We start from the raw sequence: 19328 nt of genomic DNA, 5'->3' as shown, positions 1-19328 counted from the left end.
ATGTATGTTACATTCTTTCATTATATATTCCAATCCCAACTGATCAAAAAGAGAAAGGTGTCTTTCCTTATTTTTTCTCAGGGACTTGAGCAAATCCTTTTAATTATTCAGAGTTTGGCATTATTGATTTTAAATTACATCATTTTAGTCAATAGATATATATTATTCTATTTGTTCTGCTAATATCCAACATTCTATTGCATTTCATTCACATCTTTATTTTACTCAGTATCTCATGTTCATTGCTTCTTCTTTTTTTTCTTTTTTTTTTAAATTTATTTTATTTTATTTTATTTTTTAAATTAAATAACTTTTTATTGACAGAATCCATGCCAGGGTAATTTTTTACAACATTATCCCTTGCACTCACTTCTGTTCTGAGTTTTCCCCTCCCTCCTTCTATCCCTTCCCCCAGATGGCAAGCAGTCCTATACATGTCAAATAGGTTACAGTATATCCTAGATACAATATATGTGTGCAGAACTGAACAGTTCTCTTGTTGCACAGGGAGATTGGATTCAGAAGGTATAAATAACCCAGGAAGAAAAACAAAAATGCAAGCAATTTATATTCATTTCCCTGTGTGCTTTCTTTGGGTGCTTTCTTTGGGTGTAGCTGCTTCTGTCCATCCTTGATCAATTGAAACTGAGTTACATCTCTTTGTTGAAGAAATCCACTTCCATCAGAATACATCCTCATACAGTATCGTTGTTGAGGTATATAATGATCTCCTGTTTCGGATCATTTCACTTAGCATCAGTTCATGTAAGTGTCGCCAGTCCTCTCTGTATTCATCCTGCTGGTCATTTCTTACAGAACAATAATATTCCATAACATTCATATATCACAATTTACTCAACCATTCTCAAATTGATGGGCATCGATTCATTTTCCAGTTTCTAGCCACTACAAACAGGGCTGCCACAACCACTTTGGCAAATACAGGTCCCTTTCCCTTGTTTAGTATCTCTTTGGGGTATAAGCCCAGTAGAAACACTGCTGGATAAAAGGGTATGCACAGTTTGAAAACTTTTTGAGCATAGTTCCAAATTGCTCTCCAGAATGGCTGGATGTATTCACAATTCCACCAACAATGTATCAGTGTCCCTGTTTTCCCACATCCCCTCCAACATTCCACATTATCTTTCCCTGTCATTCTAGCCAATCTGACAGTTGTGTAGTGGTATCTCAGAGTTGTCTTAATTTGCATTTCTCCGATTAATAATGATTTGGAGCATATTTTCACATGGCTATAAATAGTTTTAATTTCTTCGTCTGAGAATTGTTTGTTCATATCCTTTGACCATTTATCAATTGGAGAATGGCTTGATTTCTTATAAATTACTTATAAATTAGAGTTAGTTCTCTATATATTTTGGAAATGAGGCCTTTATCAGAACCTTTGACTGTAAAAATGTTTTCCCAGTTTCCCTTCTAATCTTGTCTGTATTTGTTTTGTTTGTACAAAAACTTTTCAATTTGATATAATCAAAATTTTCTATTTTGTGGTCAATAGTGATCTCTAGTTCTTCTTTGGTCATAAATTCCTCTCTCTTCCACAGGTCTGAGAGGTAAACTATTCTATGCTCTTCCAATTTATTTATAATCTCATTCTTTATGCCTAGGTCATGAACCCATTTTGACCTTATCTTGGTGTATGGTATTAAATGTGGGTCAATGCCTAGTTTCTGCCATACTAATTTCCAATTTTCCCAGCAATTTTTCCCAAGTAATGCGTTCTTATCCCAAAAACTGGGGTCTTTGGGTTTGTCAAACACTAGATTATTAAAGTTATCAGCTGCTTTGTTCTTTGAATCTAACCTATTCCATTGATCAACTAGTCTATTTCTTAGCTAATACCAGATGGTTTTAGTAACTGCTGCTTTATAATATAATTTTAGATCTGGTACAGCTAGGCCACCTTCATTTGATTTTTTTTTTTTTTCATTAATTTCCTTGAAATTCTGGACCTTTTGTTTTCCCATATGAACTTTGTTGTTATTTTTTCTAGGTCATCAAAATAGTTTTTTGGGAGTCTGATTGGTATAGCGCTAAATAAATAGATTAGTTTAGGTAGTGTTGTCATTTTTATTATATTTGCTTGCCCAATCCAAGAGCATTTAATATTTTTCCAGTTGGTTAGATCAGACTTAATTTGTGTGGAAAGTGTTTTGTAGTTTTGCTCATAAAGTTTCTGATTTTCCCTTGGCAGATAGATTCCTAAATATTTTATACTATCAGTAGTTACTTTAAATGGAATTTCTCTTGGTAACTCTAACTGTTGGGTTTTGTTAGTGATATATAAGAATGCTGATGACTTATGTGGGTTTATTTTATATCCTGAAACTTTGCTAAAGGTGTGGATTGTTTCTAATAACTTTTTAGTAGAGTCTCTGGGGTTCTCTAAGTATACCATCACATCATCAGCAAAGAGTGATAATTTGGTTTCCTCATTGCCTATTCTTATTCCTTTAATCTCTTTTTCAACTCTTATTGCCAAAGCTAGCATTTCTAATACAATATTAAATAGTAATGGTGATAGTGGGTAACCTTGTTTCACTCCTGATCTTAATGAGAATGGTTGCAGTTTGTCCGTGTTACATATGATGCTTACTACTGGTTTTAAATAGATGCTCCTGATTATTTTAAGGAAAAGTCCATTTATTCCTATACTCTCAAGAGTTTTTAATAGAAATGGATGTTGGATTTTATCAAATGCTTTTTCTGCTTCTATTGAGATGGTCATATGGTTTTTGTTAATTTGGTTATTAATATGGCCAATTATACTGATAGTTTTCCTAATATTGAACCAGCCCTGCATTCCTGGTATAAATCCTACTTGATCCTGGTGTATTATCCTGAGGATGATTTTCTGTAGTTTTTTTTTGCTAATATCTTATTTAAGATTTTAGCATCAATATTCATTAGGGAGATTGGTCTACAATTTTCTTTCTCTGTTTTTAACCTACCTGGTTTAGGTATTAGTACCATGTCTGTGTCATAAAAGGAATTTGGTAGGACTCCTTCATTCCCTATTTTTTTCCAATAGTTTATAAAGCATTGGGGCTAATTGTTTTTTGAATGTTTGATAGAATTCACATGTAAATCCATCTGGTCCTGGGGATTTTTTCTTAGGGAGTTGATTAATAGCTTGTTCTATTTCTTTTTCTGAAATGGGACTATTTAAGCAATTTACTTCCTCTTCTGATAATCTGGGAAGCCTATATTTTTGGAGGTAGTCATCCATTTCACTTAGGTTATCGAATTTATTGGCATAAAGTTGGGCAAAGTAACCCCTTATTATTTCTTAATTTCCTCTTCATTAGTGGAACATTCTACCTTTTCATTTTTAAGACTACTAATTTGATTTTCCTCTCTCCTTTTTCTAATCAGATTTACCAAAGGTTTATCAATTTTATTGGTTTTTTTAAAATAAAACCAACTCTTATTTTTATTTATTAATTCAATAGTTTTTTTACTTTCTATATTATTAATTTCTTCTTTTAATTTTAGAATTTCAAGTTTAGTAATTGATTGGGGGTTTTTAATTTGTCCTTTTTCTAGCTTTTTAAGTTGCAGGCCCAATTCATTGATCTTCTCTTTCTCTATTTTATTCAAGTAAGCCTCTAAGGATATAAAATTTCCCCTTATTATTGCTTTGGCTGCATCCCATAAATTTTGGTATGATGTCTCACCGTTGTCATTATCTTGAGTGAAATTACTGATTGTGTCTATAATTTGCTGTTTCACCCAATCATTCTTTAAGATGAGATTATTTAGTTTCCAATTACTTTTTGGTCTATTTACACCCAGCTTTTTGTTGAATGTAGGTCTTTATTGCATTATGATCTGAAAAGAAAGCATTTACTATTTCTGCCTTCCTGCATTTAATTTTGATGTCTTTATGTCCTAATATATGGTCAATTTTTGTGTAGGTCATGAACTGCTGAGAAGAAAGTATACTCCTTTCTGTCATCATTCAGTTTTCTCCAGAGAGCTATCATACCTAATTTTTCTAATATTCTATTTACCTCTTTAATTTCTTTCTTATTTGTTTTGTGATTTGATTTATCTAAATCTGAGAGTGCAAGATTGAGATCTCCTACTATTATTGTTTTGCTGTCTATTTCTTCCACAACTCTCTTAACTTCTCCTTTAGGAAGTTAGATGCTATACACTTGGTGCATAGATGTTTAATACTGATATTGCTTTATTGTCTATAATACCCTTTAGCAAGATATAGTTTCCTTCCTTATCTCTTTTAATTAGATCAATTTTTGCTTTTACTTGATCTGAGATAAGAATGGCTACCCCTGCTTTTTTGACTTCCCCTGAAGCATAATAGATTGTGCTCCAGCCTTTTACCTTTACTCTGTATGTATCTCCCTGTTTTAAATGTGTTTTCTGTAAACAACATATTGTAGGGTTCTGACTTTTGATCCAGTCTGCTATCTGCCTCCTCTTTATGGGAGAGTTTATCCCATTCACATTTAGGGTTAAAATTACTGATTCTGTATTTCCTGCCATCCTAATATCCCCAGAGTATACTTTTCTTTTTCTTGCCCTCCTTTCCTCCTTCCCTAGTATTAAACTTATTGGTCCCACTTGCGTCATGCAGCTCTCCCTCGTATCCCTCTCTCCTCCCTTTGAATCCCTTCCCCTTTCTTGTACCCTTCCCTTATTACTTTTTTTCCTTTTCCCTTTTCCTCTCCCACTTTTTAATGAAGTGAGAGAAGAATCTGTGTAAAACAAATATGTCAATTGTTTCCTCTTTGAGCCAACTCTGATGAGAGTAGGATTCACACAATGTTCCTCCCCCTCTCTTAGTTCCTTCAGATTTGATAGGTTTCCTTTGCCTCATCGTCATGTAGTTTCCCTCTTTTTATCTCCCCTTTTCTCTTTTTCTGACATTATCCCCTTTCCATTTCTACTTTCCCTTTTTATGTTATATCGGTAAAATCAGATTATACATGTGGTTTTTATGTATATCCAGAACAGAAAGACAGTTCTCAAGAGTTCCTTTTACCTTCTTCTACTTCTCTTGAGTCCTGTTGTTGGAAATCAAATTTGTTGTTTAAGTCTGTTTTTTTCCCTTAGAAATAAATGGAATTCCTCTGTTTCATTAAATGTCCATTTTCTTCCATGGAAAAAAATACTCAGCTTAGCTGGTAGTTTATTCTTGGCTGCATTCCAAGTTCTTTTGCCTTTCAGAATATCTGATTCCAGGCCCTTCGATCCTTTAATGTTGAGGCAGCCAGGTCTTGCATGACCCTTATTGTGTTACCTCGGTATTTGAACTGTTTTTTCCTGGCTGCTTGTAAAATTTTTTCTTTAGTTTGAAAATTCTGAAGTTTGGCCACAATATTCCTCAGAGTCTTTATTTTAGGGTCTTTTTCAGAAGGTGTTAGATGAATTCTTTCAACACCTATTTTATCTTCCAGTTCTATTACTTCTGGGCAGTTCTCTTTGATGATTTCCTGTAAAATAGTATCTATGCTCTTTTTTTCATCATAATTTTCGGGTAGTCCAATGATCCTCAGGTTATCTCTCCTAGATCTATTTTTCAGGTCTGTTGTTTTTCCAAGTAAATAGTTGACATTTTTTCCCAATCTTTCATTTTTTTGGTTTTGCTTGACTGATTCTTGATGTCTCAATGAATCAGTCATTTCTATTTGTTCACTTCTGATTTTTAGTGAGTTATTTTCTTCATTAACTTTTTATACTTCTTTTTGTATATGTCCAATTGAGTTGTTTTGCTCTATGGAATTTTTTTCCATTTCACTATATATTTTTTTTTATTTTTAGTGAGTTATTTTCTTTTTCCAATTCACAAATTCTGTTTCCTTGCACTTCTTGGGAGTTTTTTACCTTTTCCAATTCACATTTCAGGAAGTTGTTTTTTTTTCCCACTTTATCAAATTTTTCTTTTAGTGAGTTATATGCCTTTTCTGTACTCTCTTGCATAGCTTCTCTTTCCTTTCCCCATTTTTCTTTTAGTTCTCTTTTAAGGTTTTTAATAGTCTCTTCTAGGAGAGCCTTTTGTATTGAAGACCAATAATTGTCTGGAGACTGTCTGCTATTAGTTTCTTCAGGGTTGAAAAGCTGTTCTCTTTCTGTATAGAAACTATCAATCGTTCTTTTGATTTTTTTACTCATTTTGTTAGAGCCTGTAGGATCTGCCTTCAGAGCTAGGAGGTTACCAGCTTCCTCTCCAGAGTAGTGAAAGGTGTATGGATGGGTAGCTGTCCTGCCAGCTGGCTACAAAAAGCAGGGAGGTACTGGAGTGCTCTGGGAAAGAGTTCCCCACCTGTGAGTAACTCAGGCCTGCAGGGCTGGGCTGGGAAAGTGCCCTGCAAAGAATCCCCTGCTGTGTGAGGTAACGACTGCCCTGGGACTGTGAGTATTAGCAGTTGAGCAGTGAATGGGTTTGCAGGGACTGGAAGTGTCTGCCCAGGAAGCACAGTCAGCTGAGGAGGTTCTATTGCCCCAGGCTGAGCCCCCAACTCTGCTGATTAGAGGCTGCCCAGGCTGTGCCCCCCCCTGCTGTGCAGATTTGTAACTGCCCCTGCAAAAGCCCTGAACTGCAGGATGTGGCTGCAGGGCTGCCTGAGTCACTTCTGGGTTGAGGGGTTACAGCCAGATCTTGTTAGGTTCTGGCATTTTTTAGAGTCCTCTCTGTTTTAGGCTTTAATTTCTCTGCCAGTTTATTGCTTTGTAGTCAAGGCAGAGCAGTCAACCTATTGTAGAGTTGTCTCTATAATTTCTCTAGCCACAGAGATCACCCCCGCCCCTGGTCTGCTCAGGATGCTAGTCTCTCCCTGCCTGTGCTAGGCTGTTCCTGGCCCCTCAGGACAAACCTTTCCTTGCGATCTTCCAAATTGACTTCGGCTGGTAAGTTGTAGTGCTTCTAATCTTCATGAATTTAAGCAGTGAAGAGTTATTTTTGAGTCAGAATTAGTTATTTATGAGGGGAATGAGAGGAGCTTAGAAAGTCGTGTGTGCCTTCTCTGCCATCTTGGCTCCACCCCCAAAAGTCCATGTTCATTGCTTCTTATGGCAAATGCTATTTTATTATATTCTTATGTAGTAATTTATTCAGCCATTCCTCACTCCATGGATACCTATTTTCATTCCGATTATTTACTACCACAAAACAAGGTGCTATCATATGTTATGTCATATGTGTGGTGTAGGCAGTGTATATATTATTCTTTATGAATTACATGGACCAAATTTTCTTTTTTGAAATTTTTATTGATTTTTTAAAAAGCCAGTATCACTCTTAATTACCAAAATTTGTAATTTTGGTGTCATCCTAAAATGTTCACTCTGCCTCATACTTTGGATACAATTGCTTGTTAAGCTTTGGTATTTCTAGTTTTATAATATTTTATGTGCCACCCTCCTTTTGTTTCTTTTGATATATTTCATCACTCTGGTGGAGACCTTTACCATCTCATTCCTGGACTACTGTAATATCCATGCTCTAATTATGCCTTCGTTTTAGTCCAATTCTACTCACCTGTCAAATTGTTCTTCTTACTGTGCAAGTCTGACCATGTCGCATACTTCCAATCTAATTCAATCAACTCTGATGGCTTCCTATTGCCTGCAGAATGAAATAGAAAATGCTCTATTGTGTTTATGATTCATTCTTCTCCCACTTATAACCTACCTCTTTCTTGCCTTTCCACTTTACATATGTTTCATACCTCACCAGTGACATTAGCCTCCTAACTGTTCCTTGCACAGGATATTTCATTTCCAGATTCTGAGCGTTTTCATTGGTTATCTTATATGCCAGAAATTCTCTCTCCTCTTATCTCTATCTTCTAACCTTCCTGGTTTTCTTCAAGTCCCACCTAAAGTTCCATCTTTTGCAGAAAGCCTTTTTCCACTTAATAGTTTCCCTCTGAGATTTTCCCCCATTTGTCATCTTTTTAACATTGTGTGTACGTAGTAGTTTGTATGCTGTCTTCCTCATTAGATAACCAACTCCTTGAAACCAGGAAATGTCTTTAATCTTTTGTTGTATGCCCAGTGTTTAGCATAATTATGGACATGCAGTGGGTTGATTTTTCATCTCTTCCTTTTCCTCTCATATAACTATTCCAAAAAGCAAAAAATAATTATAGAAAAAAGAAAACTAGAAAGAAAAAATCAGCAAAACTTATCAATATGAAAAAGTTTCTGAAAATGGATGTAAAGTTCCTATGACCACCTCCCACTTCTGCAAAGAAATAGAGTACCTTCTTAAATCTCTTTGGAGTCAAGCTTTTTCTTGTAATTTTACAACTACTACTTTCTATGATTTTGTCAATTTTTGTAATTTAAATTGTTTTATTTATTGTGCATATGTTTTTATTGCTTCTGGTTACTTTTCTCAACATCAGTTCTTATTCTTTCCATTCTCTTTATTCAGCATGTTAAATTCTTGGGGTACAGTAATATGCCATTATATTCAGATATCACAATTTGTTTAGTCATTCCCAAATTAATTATTTCCAGGTTTTTGCTGCCACAAAAATGCTGCTATAAATATATGAAGGCTGTTTTTTTTTTTTTTTTCATTAGTGATCTCCTTGTGGTACTCGTATAGAAGGAATCTAAACTTTCAAAGTTTACTTTTACAGTTTTGGGAAAATACAAAGTTTCTCAGAGAGAGAATCCCCATGGTGGCATGCTGAGTCTAAGGGATGCATCAATTGGTCACCAAGCCCTAATATCAGTGTGGGAGTTGCATTTAATTCTTTCAGCCTCTTCTAAGCACTATTTATATCTTTAAAAATGCATCAGGAATCTGTGAAGATATTGTTTTACTTTGTTATTCTATCAAAGAGGTAGGTAGGACAATTGAACTCAGAGGTGATTTTATAAAAAGAAAGTGCATTGTAATTTCTTTCCTGTAAGAATTGGAAAGATCTGTGCTAGAATGCTGCATTTGGTACAGTGATTCCAAATGCATATTAAGATTGTACCCTTTGCTTTGAGGAATGTTTAGAAGATTCAGGGGGGATTTCAGGACCATCTTGGTAGGGACAAAAATAAGTGTGGATAACCATCTCTATGACTTATAGCATTTCAGAGTGTTATCCTAGGAACTGGGAAGATTTAGAAGAGAATAGCTTATGGGTTGATTTTTGCTCTTTCAGAAACAATCCAAGGGCAGAGGAAGATGAAATCTGAGGTCTTATTCTAGATTTTATTTAAACTAGAATGTGCTTATATAAAGCCACGAATAACTTTCAGAAGCCCCAGATTGAATCAACACCAACCTCTACCAAACTCCCATAACTCAAAAGAATTTATTCTCAGTAAGGTCACCTGATAGGTTTGGGATGGGGATCTGAGTAACATTTGTTCTGGATTTGTTTTTGCTTAGAGCTTGAAGTACATCAGATTTCTCTGTGGCATGCAAAATAGAAAAGTAGTACTGGTACTTGCATTTTTCTAGAAGGTGAATCATTAAAATAATTTAGTTTGGTAATAATATAAAGGTATGTAAATTATCAAGGATCATGATCATCCAAGAGAGGAGAAAGAATGGGGAAAATCGGATTCTAGGAAAGAGATCTCATTTTCTGGTGAGGAAACGTCAGAGAAAAGTATGTACACTTGCTTTATGTGAAAATTAGCTGTCAAGGTAGTGGTGTCAATGCCTGGCTGGAGAGTCATTATAACTAGATGGAGAACAGTTAAATGATGATAGAATGAGGTATGATGACTGTAATTATAGCATTTTTTCATTATCTAAGAGACATGATAGTACAGTAAAATAGCCAATTAGTATTCACTTTATATCTCATTTATTGATTAGTTTAATCAAAATAGATAAAATACTTTTATATGTATATGACATAGTCTGACCTAAAGTGACTTAAAAAGAGAAGTGATTGGCACTGAGATAGATCTAAAGGCAGACACTTATGTGCTGATGGAAAATAGAGATTTAAGAGAGAAACCCACAGTTCAGAAATTATTGTGAAACAATATTTGAAAGGAGCACATGATAAAGGTAAAAATATATTAGAAAACTTCTAATTATAGATAGGTCTATACCACATAGAAAGAGATGTAATTCAAATTCAGTTTTCTGAATTCTATCTAAGGAAATCTTTTTTCAAAGCATTATGCTGTAATTTTCAAATTTTCAGAGCACACAAAATTAGACTGAAAAGTAACAAACTGAATTATATTTTAAGGTTGCCAAAAAAATCTCAAATGGCTTAAATGATGGCCCAAATATAATAAAATATAATCAGTTAGGGATACCTATTAAATCCTATATTTGGAGTCAAAATTTGACCATAAGATTTTAGAATGAAGAAAGAAAGGAAAAGTTGTGACTAAAATTCAAATCCTGTGGAAAAAAAAAAACAAAAGTTTTAATGAATACTTAACTCAGTATGAATTAAGTGTGCCACAGATCTACCAAAAGAGCTAGCCATTTTAATTAGGAAAAATGTAAGGTCATGGATGAGAGTGTTATGATTCTTTTTCCTGGTTAGAATACATCTGAAATATAATGTTCAGTTTTAAATGCCTATATTCTATGAATTAGAGATCTTTCAGTGGAAGGCATCCAGGATGGTAAGGGGAATTAAAATGATATGATGTGAAAATCAATTCAAGAAAGAGATAAATTCTAGATTGAAGGAGAAAAAGACTTGATAGAAGTCTTCAAATATTTGTAGAGCCGTCAGATATGGAAACTTAGTCTTAGGTCAGGGCTGAGAGGAGTGTGTTATATTTGTTGAAAGTTAGATTTTTATCAGTTGCTGGAGAAAACTTCCTAACAAAGTTTTTTCAAAATGCAATGTGATAACCTAAAAATAATAGTCTTCAACTATGGAATTACTTAATTGGTGGTTGCATGAAAACTTGAGAGAAATGTTGACAAAAAGATTCTTGTGTTGGTGTGGATTGAACTAAGTGGTTGTTGAGGTTCCCTTTAAACTTGAGATTCTGTCACATTGTATTTTCTGCTAAAGTTCCCAGACCAAGACTGGTATAGTCAAACCTGGTAGAAGAGGGTGATTTAAGCTAGAAGATCTTGCACAGGATATATGGGGTCTAGATATTCTAATGTAATCACGGTGCATTGGGCAGAAGATGAGATTTATTAAGTCCAGTAAGCCAAATGCCTTACCATTGATCTTTTGTGATAGTGTTTCCCTTCAGATGATTATCCTGAATTGTCAACCTATATGGAGCTTTAGTTGTATCTTATTTTAAGATATCAGTTAAGGGATCATTAGCCATAGAGCATAAAAAACATTCCCTTTGACAAAACTTGCAGTTTTAACAAAGTTCTATATTTTGCCCATGTTTCTATTTAAAATAAAAATTTAAAAGGAAAGAAATAAGCATTTAAGTACCTACTATGTAGCAGGCATTGTGATAGGCACTATATATATTATATATATATATATATATAATTTATATAATTATATATATTATATATATATAATCTCCTCTGCTCATAAAATCTTTCTTTTCTTTATTCTGTCAAAGTCCCTTTCCATACTTTCCTTACTTTCCTTTTATTTTCTAATTTTCTACATTTTTTCATTTCCTCTGTCTACTTTATTTTGTTTATCAATTGATTTCTAAAGATATTGGCCATTAATATCTATTAAACATTTGCTTCAGGTGTGTCAAAGTGATGAGGGCTGAGATAAATGAAAAAATGAAGAAGGCATGAAATCGATCACAAAGATATTAATACCACATTTAGAAAAGCAGAATATGCATGCATGAAATGATGAATTCAATCTAGTATGCTTGATGTAACAAATTAATGTCTCAGACAATAAACACTATGGTAATTCAAAGGAAAAAGAATTCACTGAGATTTGAGCTGTGTCAGGGATAGCTTCAGAGAAGGACTGAGTTAGTCTTTGAAAGAGAGGTAGGATTTAGATAGGGGAGAAAAGATTCAAGCAAGGAGAATCAATGAATTAAAGCAAGCCTGGGAATCAGTGATTAAATCAGTATGCCTGAAGAGTGTGGTTCATGAAAGAAACCAGTTAGGTTTGGATGATAGGAAAAAGTTAAAATGATAATTTATTAATATCATTCATCACAAATTACTTCCTACAATGAAAAATGACATTGAATGAAACAGAACATCATTATCAAGCTTCACTCAGAAAAATGATCTCAGAAAAGAGCTTAGTACTTGTCAGAAGCATTTAATTTGTTAAAAATTTCTGAGTCAAGAGGCAGTGATGTGTTGAAGTCAACAGAAACTGATAAGAACTTATTGTTAAATTTTCAGACATATTAGAAATTAGCAAACACTACAAATCAAGACTTTATTAATTGTTTCGTTAATTGAGTAGCCTTAAGAAAGTGGTGGAGAAAATGTTATTTGTGAAAATTAAATTTCAAAAGATGTTAATACATTTTTGTGAAAAAACTGATTGTTAAACATTTACCAGTGACAAACAAGGACAAGAAATTTTAGGATGTAATATTCATATAGGATGTTTTGAAGGATGGGTGATATCCAAAGATTCCTGTTTTTAGCTTGGTACTCTGTATGGTATCTTGAAATAAAAGTCCTAATAGTTTTTTTCTGGGTTTCAGGTTTGCTGGTGTAGGGATAGTGTGGGCTATTGATTTGGACATGTTTCTGACAGTGTGGTTCTGAAAGCTTGTAAAAAGATAGAATAATATCTAAGGAAATATGTGTTTCACAAGTAGGTTCTTTGTTGGGAATTTCCTATATATTTACAGTTGTTTTAATATCTTAGTCATTTTCATGTTAATGAAATTTAATTTCCTATGTAGTGTAAAAGTTTGCTGGTGTATTTATTTCAGGACTATGCTTAGCTGCATTTAAACTGTGTAGCTATCCAATGTTTCTGCTTATTTATTTGTGGATAAAGCATTAACTGATTCCTGTTGTATCCTTAGAATTTATTTTTTCCTAAAGTCTTCATGAGTATATCATGACCACAGTAATGTCAAGATGAATGATACTCCTATCCAAGGATTAATCCTTCTGATGATGTCACCCAGTTTATTCTTCAGCTGGAAAACCTGTCCCATGTGGTTCCCTCATCTAGTTAAACTTGGGTGTTAAGCTAGAGAACATAGGTAAATAGTGCAAATGGAGAACTAAGAAGAAAGTTGGGTAGAACAGTGGATAAAGCACCATGCTTGGAGTCAGGAATATCTGAGTTTAACTCCTGCCTCAAATACTTGCTAGCTATGTGATCCTGGGCAAGTCACTTAATTTCTATTTGCCTGATTTGCTCTTCTGTAATATGAGGATACATTGGAGAAGGAAATAGCAAATTACCCCATCACTTTTGCAAAGAAAATCCCATGGACAACAGTCTGGATCATGACAGAATAACAAGAAAAAGGAAAAAAAAGCATCTTTGATTCATATGTAGAGCAAAGAACTGTTTTAGGTGGTGATAGGATAGAAATTCATAAGACTTTGGGTTAAATGACTATATGATAAAGTCAATTTTGAAGTCTCAAAGGAAAAGTGATTTTCAAATTCATTTCGGATGCACTGACTTCTAAATACTGAATACATTTTTTTTCTTCAGAATATGTTAAGTATTCATTTGTAGAATAAAAGATATTTAAAATAGCTCCTTGAATCATCAAACCTTTTTTAAATATTGGAATTTAAAAATATGATACATTTGTTGCATCAGTTCTCATCCTCTCAATTTCTTTTCTTCAGGTAATATCATATTCAGGCCAATGAATGAAATGAATCATTCCGTGATATATGAATTTGTGTTCCTGGGGATCTCTAGTTCATGGGCTGTGCAGTTTTTCCTTCTGATATTCTCTTTCATGTTCTATGTGACCATTGTGTTGGGAAACTTCTTCATTGTGCTCACAGTCATCTCTGATCCTCACTTACATTCGCCCATGTATTTTCTGTTGGCTAACCTCTCTCTCATAGATGTGTGCATTTCTTCTGTTGCTGTTCCTAAGATGATTTATGACCTTTTTCATGAGCACAAAGCCATATCATTTCCAGGTTGTCTTATCCAGATATTCTTCATTCATTTCTTTGGAGGAATTGAGATGGTGCTGCTCATTTCTATGGCCTTTGACAGATATATTGCCATATGTAAGCCTCTTCATTACCTGACTATTTTGAACCCAAGAATGTGTATTTTACTTCTTGTGGCTTCTTGGGTCATTGCCCTCATACATTCACTGACTCAGTTGGCTTTTGTGATAAATTTGCCTTTCTGTGGCCCTAATGAAATTGACAGTTTTTATTGTGATCTTCCTCGGTTCATCAGACTGGCCTGTGCAGATACCTACAAATTGGAGTTCATGGTCACTGCTAATAGTGGTTTCATTTCCATTGGCACCTTATTCCTATTGGCCATTTCCTATGTATATATTTTGGTCACTGTTCAGAAACATTCTTCAAGTGGTTTGTCTAAGGCTCTCTCTACATTGTCAGCTCATATCACTGTGGTGGTCTTATTTTTTGGTCCATGTATCTTTGTCTACATGTGGCCATTTCCCACAATGCCAGTGGATAAATTTCTTTTTATTCTTGATTTTGTTATCACTCCTATTCTAAATCCTTCTATATATACATTTAGGAACAAAGAGATGAAAGTTGCCATGAGGAGATTAATCATCCAACTAGGGAGCACCAGGAAAATTTAAAAATAATTGTGAAAGTGATAGAGTATGTTTAATGTTTAAACTGACCATCATATAAGATGTGGATGACAATCTGGGCCTTAAGATAATAGCACACTCCATTTTAATGTTCTTTACAGTGATATAAAAACTATTTCCATGGCTAAAAAGCACATAGGCTCCTAATGCACCTGATGAAAAATAAGAAAGAATAAAATGTTGACGTTTCTGGTTTGGACAATTCCATTTTTGTTATGATTTTAAGATGCACATTTTTATGATTTCTTAATTTAGATTCAAATCTGCAAGAAAAATACACTTTAAAAAGGAAAGTAAATCATTTTGTTTTCTTATAAATTTATAGACAAATTAATAGATCAATTGTGTTGATTAATCTAGAGGACCCAGCCAGGCAATTATTTTGTCCTTAGAAGTAGGGTTATCTTGTCAATCACAAAGAATTCAATAGTACCTCCTATTCTCATCTGAAAAATCTGGGAGAAAAAGTTCTCTCTCTCTGAAAAGTCAGAACTCTATACATAATCTTACCTAGGGGGAGAGTAGTCTAGTGTTGGATTTTAAAAGCTTTTTCCACTTGTGACTCATTCTCATCCAAGAATTTTTAGGTAACCCAGGAACAATTCTGAGATCTGGTGTTTCTGCAAGCATTTTTGCATAGCAGTACAAAGTACACATATTATTCTGTTGAGAACCAAGGGCAGTGAAGTTGTATGGTACAACACATCATGCGAGGCCAGAAACACCTCCGCTTAATTACATTTAATTTTGAATACATTTGCATTGCATTCAGAAATCTTTTATTGTTGCCAAATATTTTGTGATCACCACATTTAGTCATGTGATCTCATATGGGGTTAGGACCCACAATTTAAGAAGCTTTGGTATAGTAGATACAGAGTAGATCTCAGTCATGAAGACTTTAGTTCAAGTCCTTCTTTAGAATATGCCACTTATGCTTGAAATTTTCTAAGTTTCTTAATTGAAGAGCAATTACTTTTCTTAAATGTTGTCAATTTGCATTGTTAGAAGAGAGCTTAATGAGAACTTTGTCTATCAGTGAAATTGTGATATAGAATGAAAATCCTAGATCAGTGATATTTTAAAGATATTTTTCTGACCAGTGATCCCCAGATCATTTTTACAGTTGGTTCAAGTTAATGACTTTATCTTTCCAGGAATTGCCCAGTTTTGCTCTACAACAGTTGCTCCTCATCCTTTGTTTTCAAAGAAGATCAATGACATCATGGGGAGATGTCTTGACTTGCCTGTGAATTGGATTTAAATGGGCCAAAGTCATTAAAGTCAGTGGCAGAACAAAAGTTGATACAACTGGTAAATGGGCTAGGAGCAGTAGATGACCTTTGCATGTTCAATGATTGTCTAAGCTCTAAATGCTCTACAATATGTGCTTCAGTTGTCTTTACCATAAATTTTTGGGAAAAAAAATTGTTCTTATCTGCTAATTTTATAGGGGGAAGTCTTTTTTTTTTCTTTTTAGGTTCACAACAACATTTATTTATGTGTTGAATTTATAACCATAGCACTCAAGCAGTTTATCAAGAACTAAGTTCTTACAAAAATCTAAGGGGAAAAAAGTATTGGAGTTATAAAAGCAGATTTTATTTGCTAAAGAACTGAAATCCTTTTAGCATAGTCATTAAAATCTTAAGGGAAAAAGCAATAGACATTATTTTCTAATATAATTAGTTTTTTGTTTCTAAGATAGTTCTTAAAAATACTGTTTTTTTTAAAGTTTGACAAAAATAATTAATTTTCACAAAACTAAATAGGAAATCTACCCAAACCTCAGCTTCTCTGTGAGTATCATACAAAACTACTTCTGCAAGGTAATAAACACCCAAGCTGTAATGTATTAAATTACAACAAATGTGGAGAAAAAGATTCATTCTTTTAAAAATTCTGGTGGTTTGAAAATTTTTTTTCTCTCAAAAATTTGGTTCAAAAAGGTAAATATGGATGTACACATTTCTTGGGGGTGGGGGGGATGTTCCAGAAAAACAAAAAACAATCCCTTATGCATATCTGGCAGGCTTATTCTATGATTGGATTAAAAAAATAACAGTATTTATTTTATTCACATAAACACAGCCTGGTGCAGCCAAATGTAAATGTAGAAGTACAAGCCCATTCAATCAGTCTGGGCTAGGTAGCTTAAATGTTAAGAGTACACATGCCAACAAACTATGTTCCTTAACACACTGAATTCTCTAATTCACAGACCTGCCCATTGTAGATAAAGTGTTTGTTACTGGCCACATGAGGAAGACTAAGTAATAATGTGAATGGCTTCTCAATAAAAAGTATAGCCAAATATGTGACTTTAAAAAGAACAGTACACTAGCAGAATCTGCCAGCTGTTCCTTTATTGCTAAATATAGCTAGAAGGCAAAAAAAAAAAAAAAATTAGCTGCTTTCTTGTAATGTTTCCTTGTGTGAAAACATTTAAAGAAATCATTTTACTAAATTAATGAGATGATCGAACTCAGCTAGTTACTAGTGATAGCTGATATTCTTACAGTAAGATGTTTAAGACACATCCTTCCATCAAGTTAATTCCCAAAATAGTAATTTTATAATTTTAAACTAGTTTAATTATTTTAGCTATTATCTTCACATTTTTGTCAGCCTTATATATTTTGTTACAGAAGGCTGAAAAAACAGTAACTGTAACAGGGAATCTTTCTTTTCTTGGTATACAAATAAAACAAAATATTAAATATTATTGAAATCTGTTGTTTCTAAAGAAACCTAAGAAACTTCCCTTTCCTTCAAGAGATTATATTGGATCCTTCTCTAAATTAACATTAGTTAGTATTTATATAATACCTTAAAATTCACAAAGCCCTTTACATATGTAGCATTTGGTCCTCACCACAACCCTGTGAAACAGATGAGGAAATAGACAAAAAAAGGTTCAATGACTTGCACATTTTAAGTTTCTGATGGAGGATTCAAATTCTTGTCAATTAAACAAGTTTCTTGAAGATCATCTTTTATTAATTTGGGTTAAATTATTCTATTTCTTCAAAAGCAATTTTTAAATTGGCAGCTTTTACCTATTTCCAGGAAAAAAAAGTTTGAGATGTTTTATACTACTGACCCATCTTTGCTTTGTTCTGCTATCATGAGAGGAATAGTTTCCATTTTACTTAGATTAGATGCTGGTAGAAAACTTGGGCTTTGTGAAGAAAGATCAGTCTTCACTTGGTACTTGGTTACACTGAGGTTTGGAATAGCCTTCTCTGTTGGAAGGAGACTTCGATCCCAGAGGTGAATGACTGCTACCAATGTAGCTTCTGGCTGGAGATGAGCAGTGCTTTAAGGAAGAATGTCCTTTCTGATAACATGGTGAACTTCTTTTTCATATTTTTCCTCCTTGTGTTTTTTATAGTAGCAAAAGATGAGAAGATCCAGTAGTACCAGGCCACACAAAGTTCCTATGATAGCTCCAACAATTGTACCAGCAATGTTTGAAGGAGGAATGACATTCACATCAAAATCTATTTATCAACACCAACTCTGTTTTTAACTGTATAGCTCTACGTGCTAGAGTACTCTGGAGTGGCATTTTGTACAAAATAATTGATGGGTTGAGATCTGATAAAAAATGAGACAGGCAGACATTTTTTCTATTTTTGGAAGCTTTTTGCCATTCATAGTGTAAAGGAAGTGAACCTTTTGATTTACATTTTAATTTAAAGTCACTGCCAATCTCTGATGATCTATCAAGGTAACATCTTGTTCTTGAAGGCTTAACAAGCACAGAAAGCTTCATTATTATTATTATTTTTTTTGTTTTCAACACCAGGAAGTTTTTTCACTTTGCATTGAAATGTGCCCATATCTGATAACTGTAAATCTGTCATATTAATTGATGCATCACCTAATCTGGGATCACTTCTTGTAAAATAAACTCATTTTTTTTTTCAGATCTTAGAGTATTTATCATAAATGTTGTCTCCAGAATATAAAATTATCTCTTGGTTAATTATCTTTTGGTTAATAGTTGGTGATTTAGTTCATTCAATGTGTAGTGATTCTTGGTCTTGGTCAATTGTAAATTTGCAAGGGAAATGGATTGTTACACCCTTGACTTTTTCAAAGGATTCTTCAGTGGTGGTTATAATTATACTTCTGGTCATGTCCACCATCCAGTACAGGAATGCAATGCACAACAGGAGCTTCATGGTGAGGGGACTGCCCTGGGTCTGAGCTCTAGCTCCTTTCTGCAGCTTTCCTGAAGGTTCTTATTCCCAGCCTGGCTCACCAACACCTCTGTGCTCAGAAGTCTTTAAAAACTTGGAGCAGACATTATCCTAAGTGCAACAGCTAATTTATTTTATATAAGGATCATTCTTTGTTGTCAGAAATTGTGGCCAAAATATATGACAATATGTGATCAAAAGCAAATATGGAACACTTAGTTCTCTGTTTAACCCATAACATTGAGATTAAATAAATTGTAAGAATTTTATCTGTGTCCATATGTGATCAAAAGCAAATATGGAACACTTAGTTCTCTGTTTAACCCATAACATTGAGATTAAATAAATTGTAAGAATTTTATCTGTGTCCTGTGCATGTGAATTTTAATATTGTCTCTGTTAGAATGCTGAAATTTCTAAGGCACATTTCTTGTTTTTTTT

The 19328-nt window shown here is 33.8% G+C and overlaps 1 protein-coding gene and 1 pseudogene across 1 annotated transcript; one reads left to right on the top strand and one right to left on the bottom strand.

Moving 5' to 3' along the window:
• The first annotated feature begins 13728 nt into the window (after window positions 1-13728).
• On the top strand, window positions 13729-14664 carry LOC127552527 (olfactory receptor 4F6-like). The gene has a single exon (XM_051983035.1). It carries the CDS (start codon window positions 13729-13731, stop codon window positions 14662-14664), a length of 936 nt encoding a protein of 311 aa, XP_051838995.1.
• Window positions 14665-17706: 3042 nt separating this feature from the next.
• LOC127552526 (coxsackievirus and adenovirus receptor-like) lies at window positions 17707-19116 on the bottom strand (annotated as a pseudogene).
• Window positions 19117-19328: the final 212 nt, after the last annotated feature.

This window comes from Antechinus flavipes, chromosome 2 (assembly GCF_016432865.1).
Source record: "Antechinus flavipes isolate AdamAnt ecotype Samford, QLD, Australia chromosome 2, AdamAnt_v2, whole genome shotgun sequence".
NCBI lineage: Eukaryota > Metazoa > Chordata > Mammalia > Dasyuromorphia > Dasyuridae > Antechinus > Antechinus flavipes.
The sequence above is the reverse complement of the archived record's forward strand: the minus strand, read 5'-3'. Positions and strand labels throughout refer to the sequence as shown.

Excerpts from the sequence above, each read along its gene's own strand:
- LOC127552527 (XM_051983035.1), top strand. The coding sequence starts at position 13,729 with ATGAATGAAATGAATCATTCCGTGATATATGAATTTGTGTTCCTGGGG.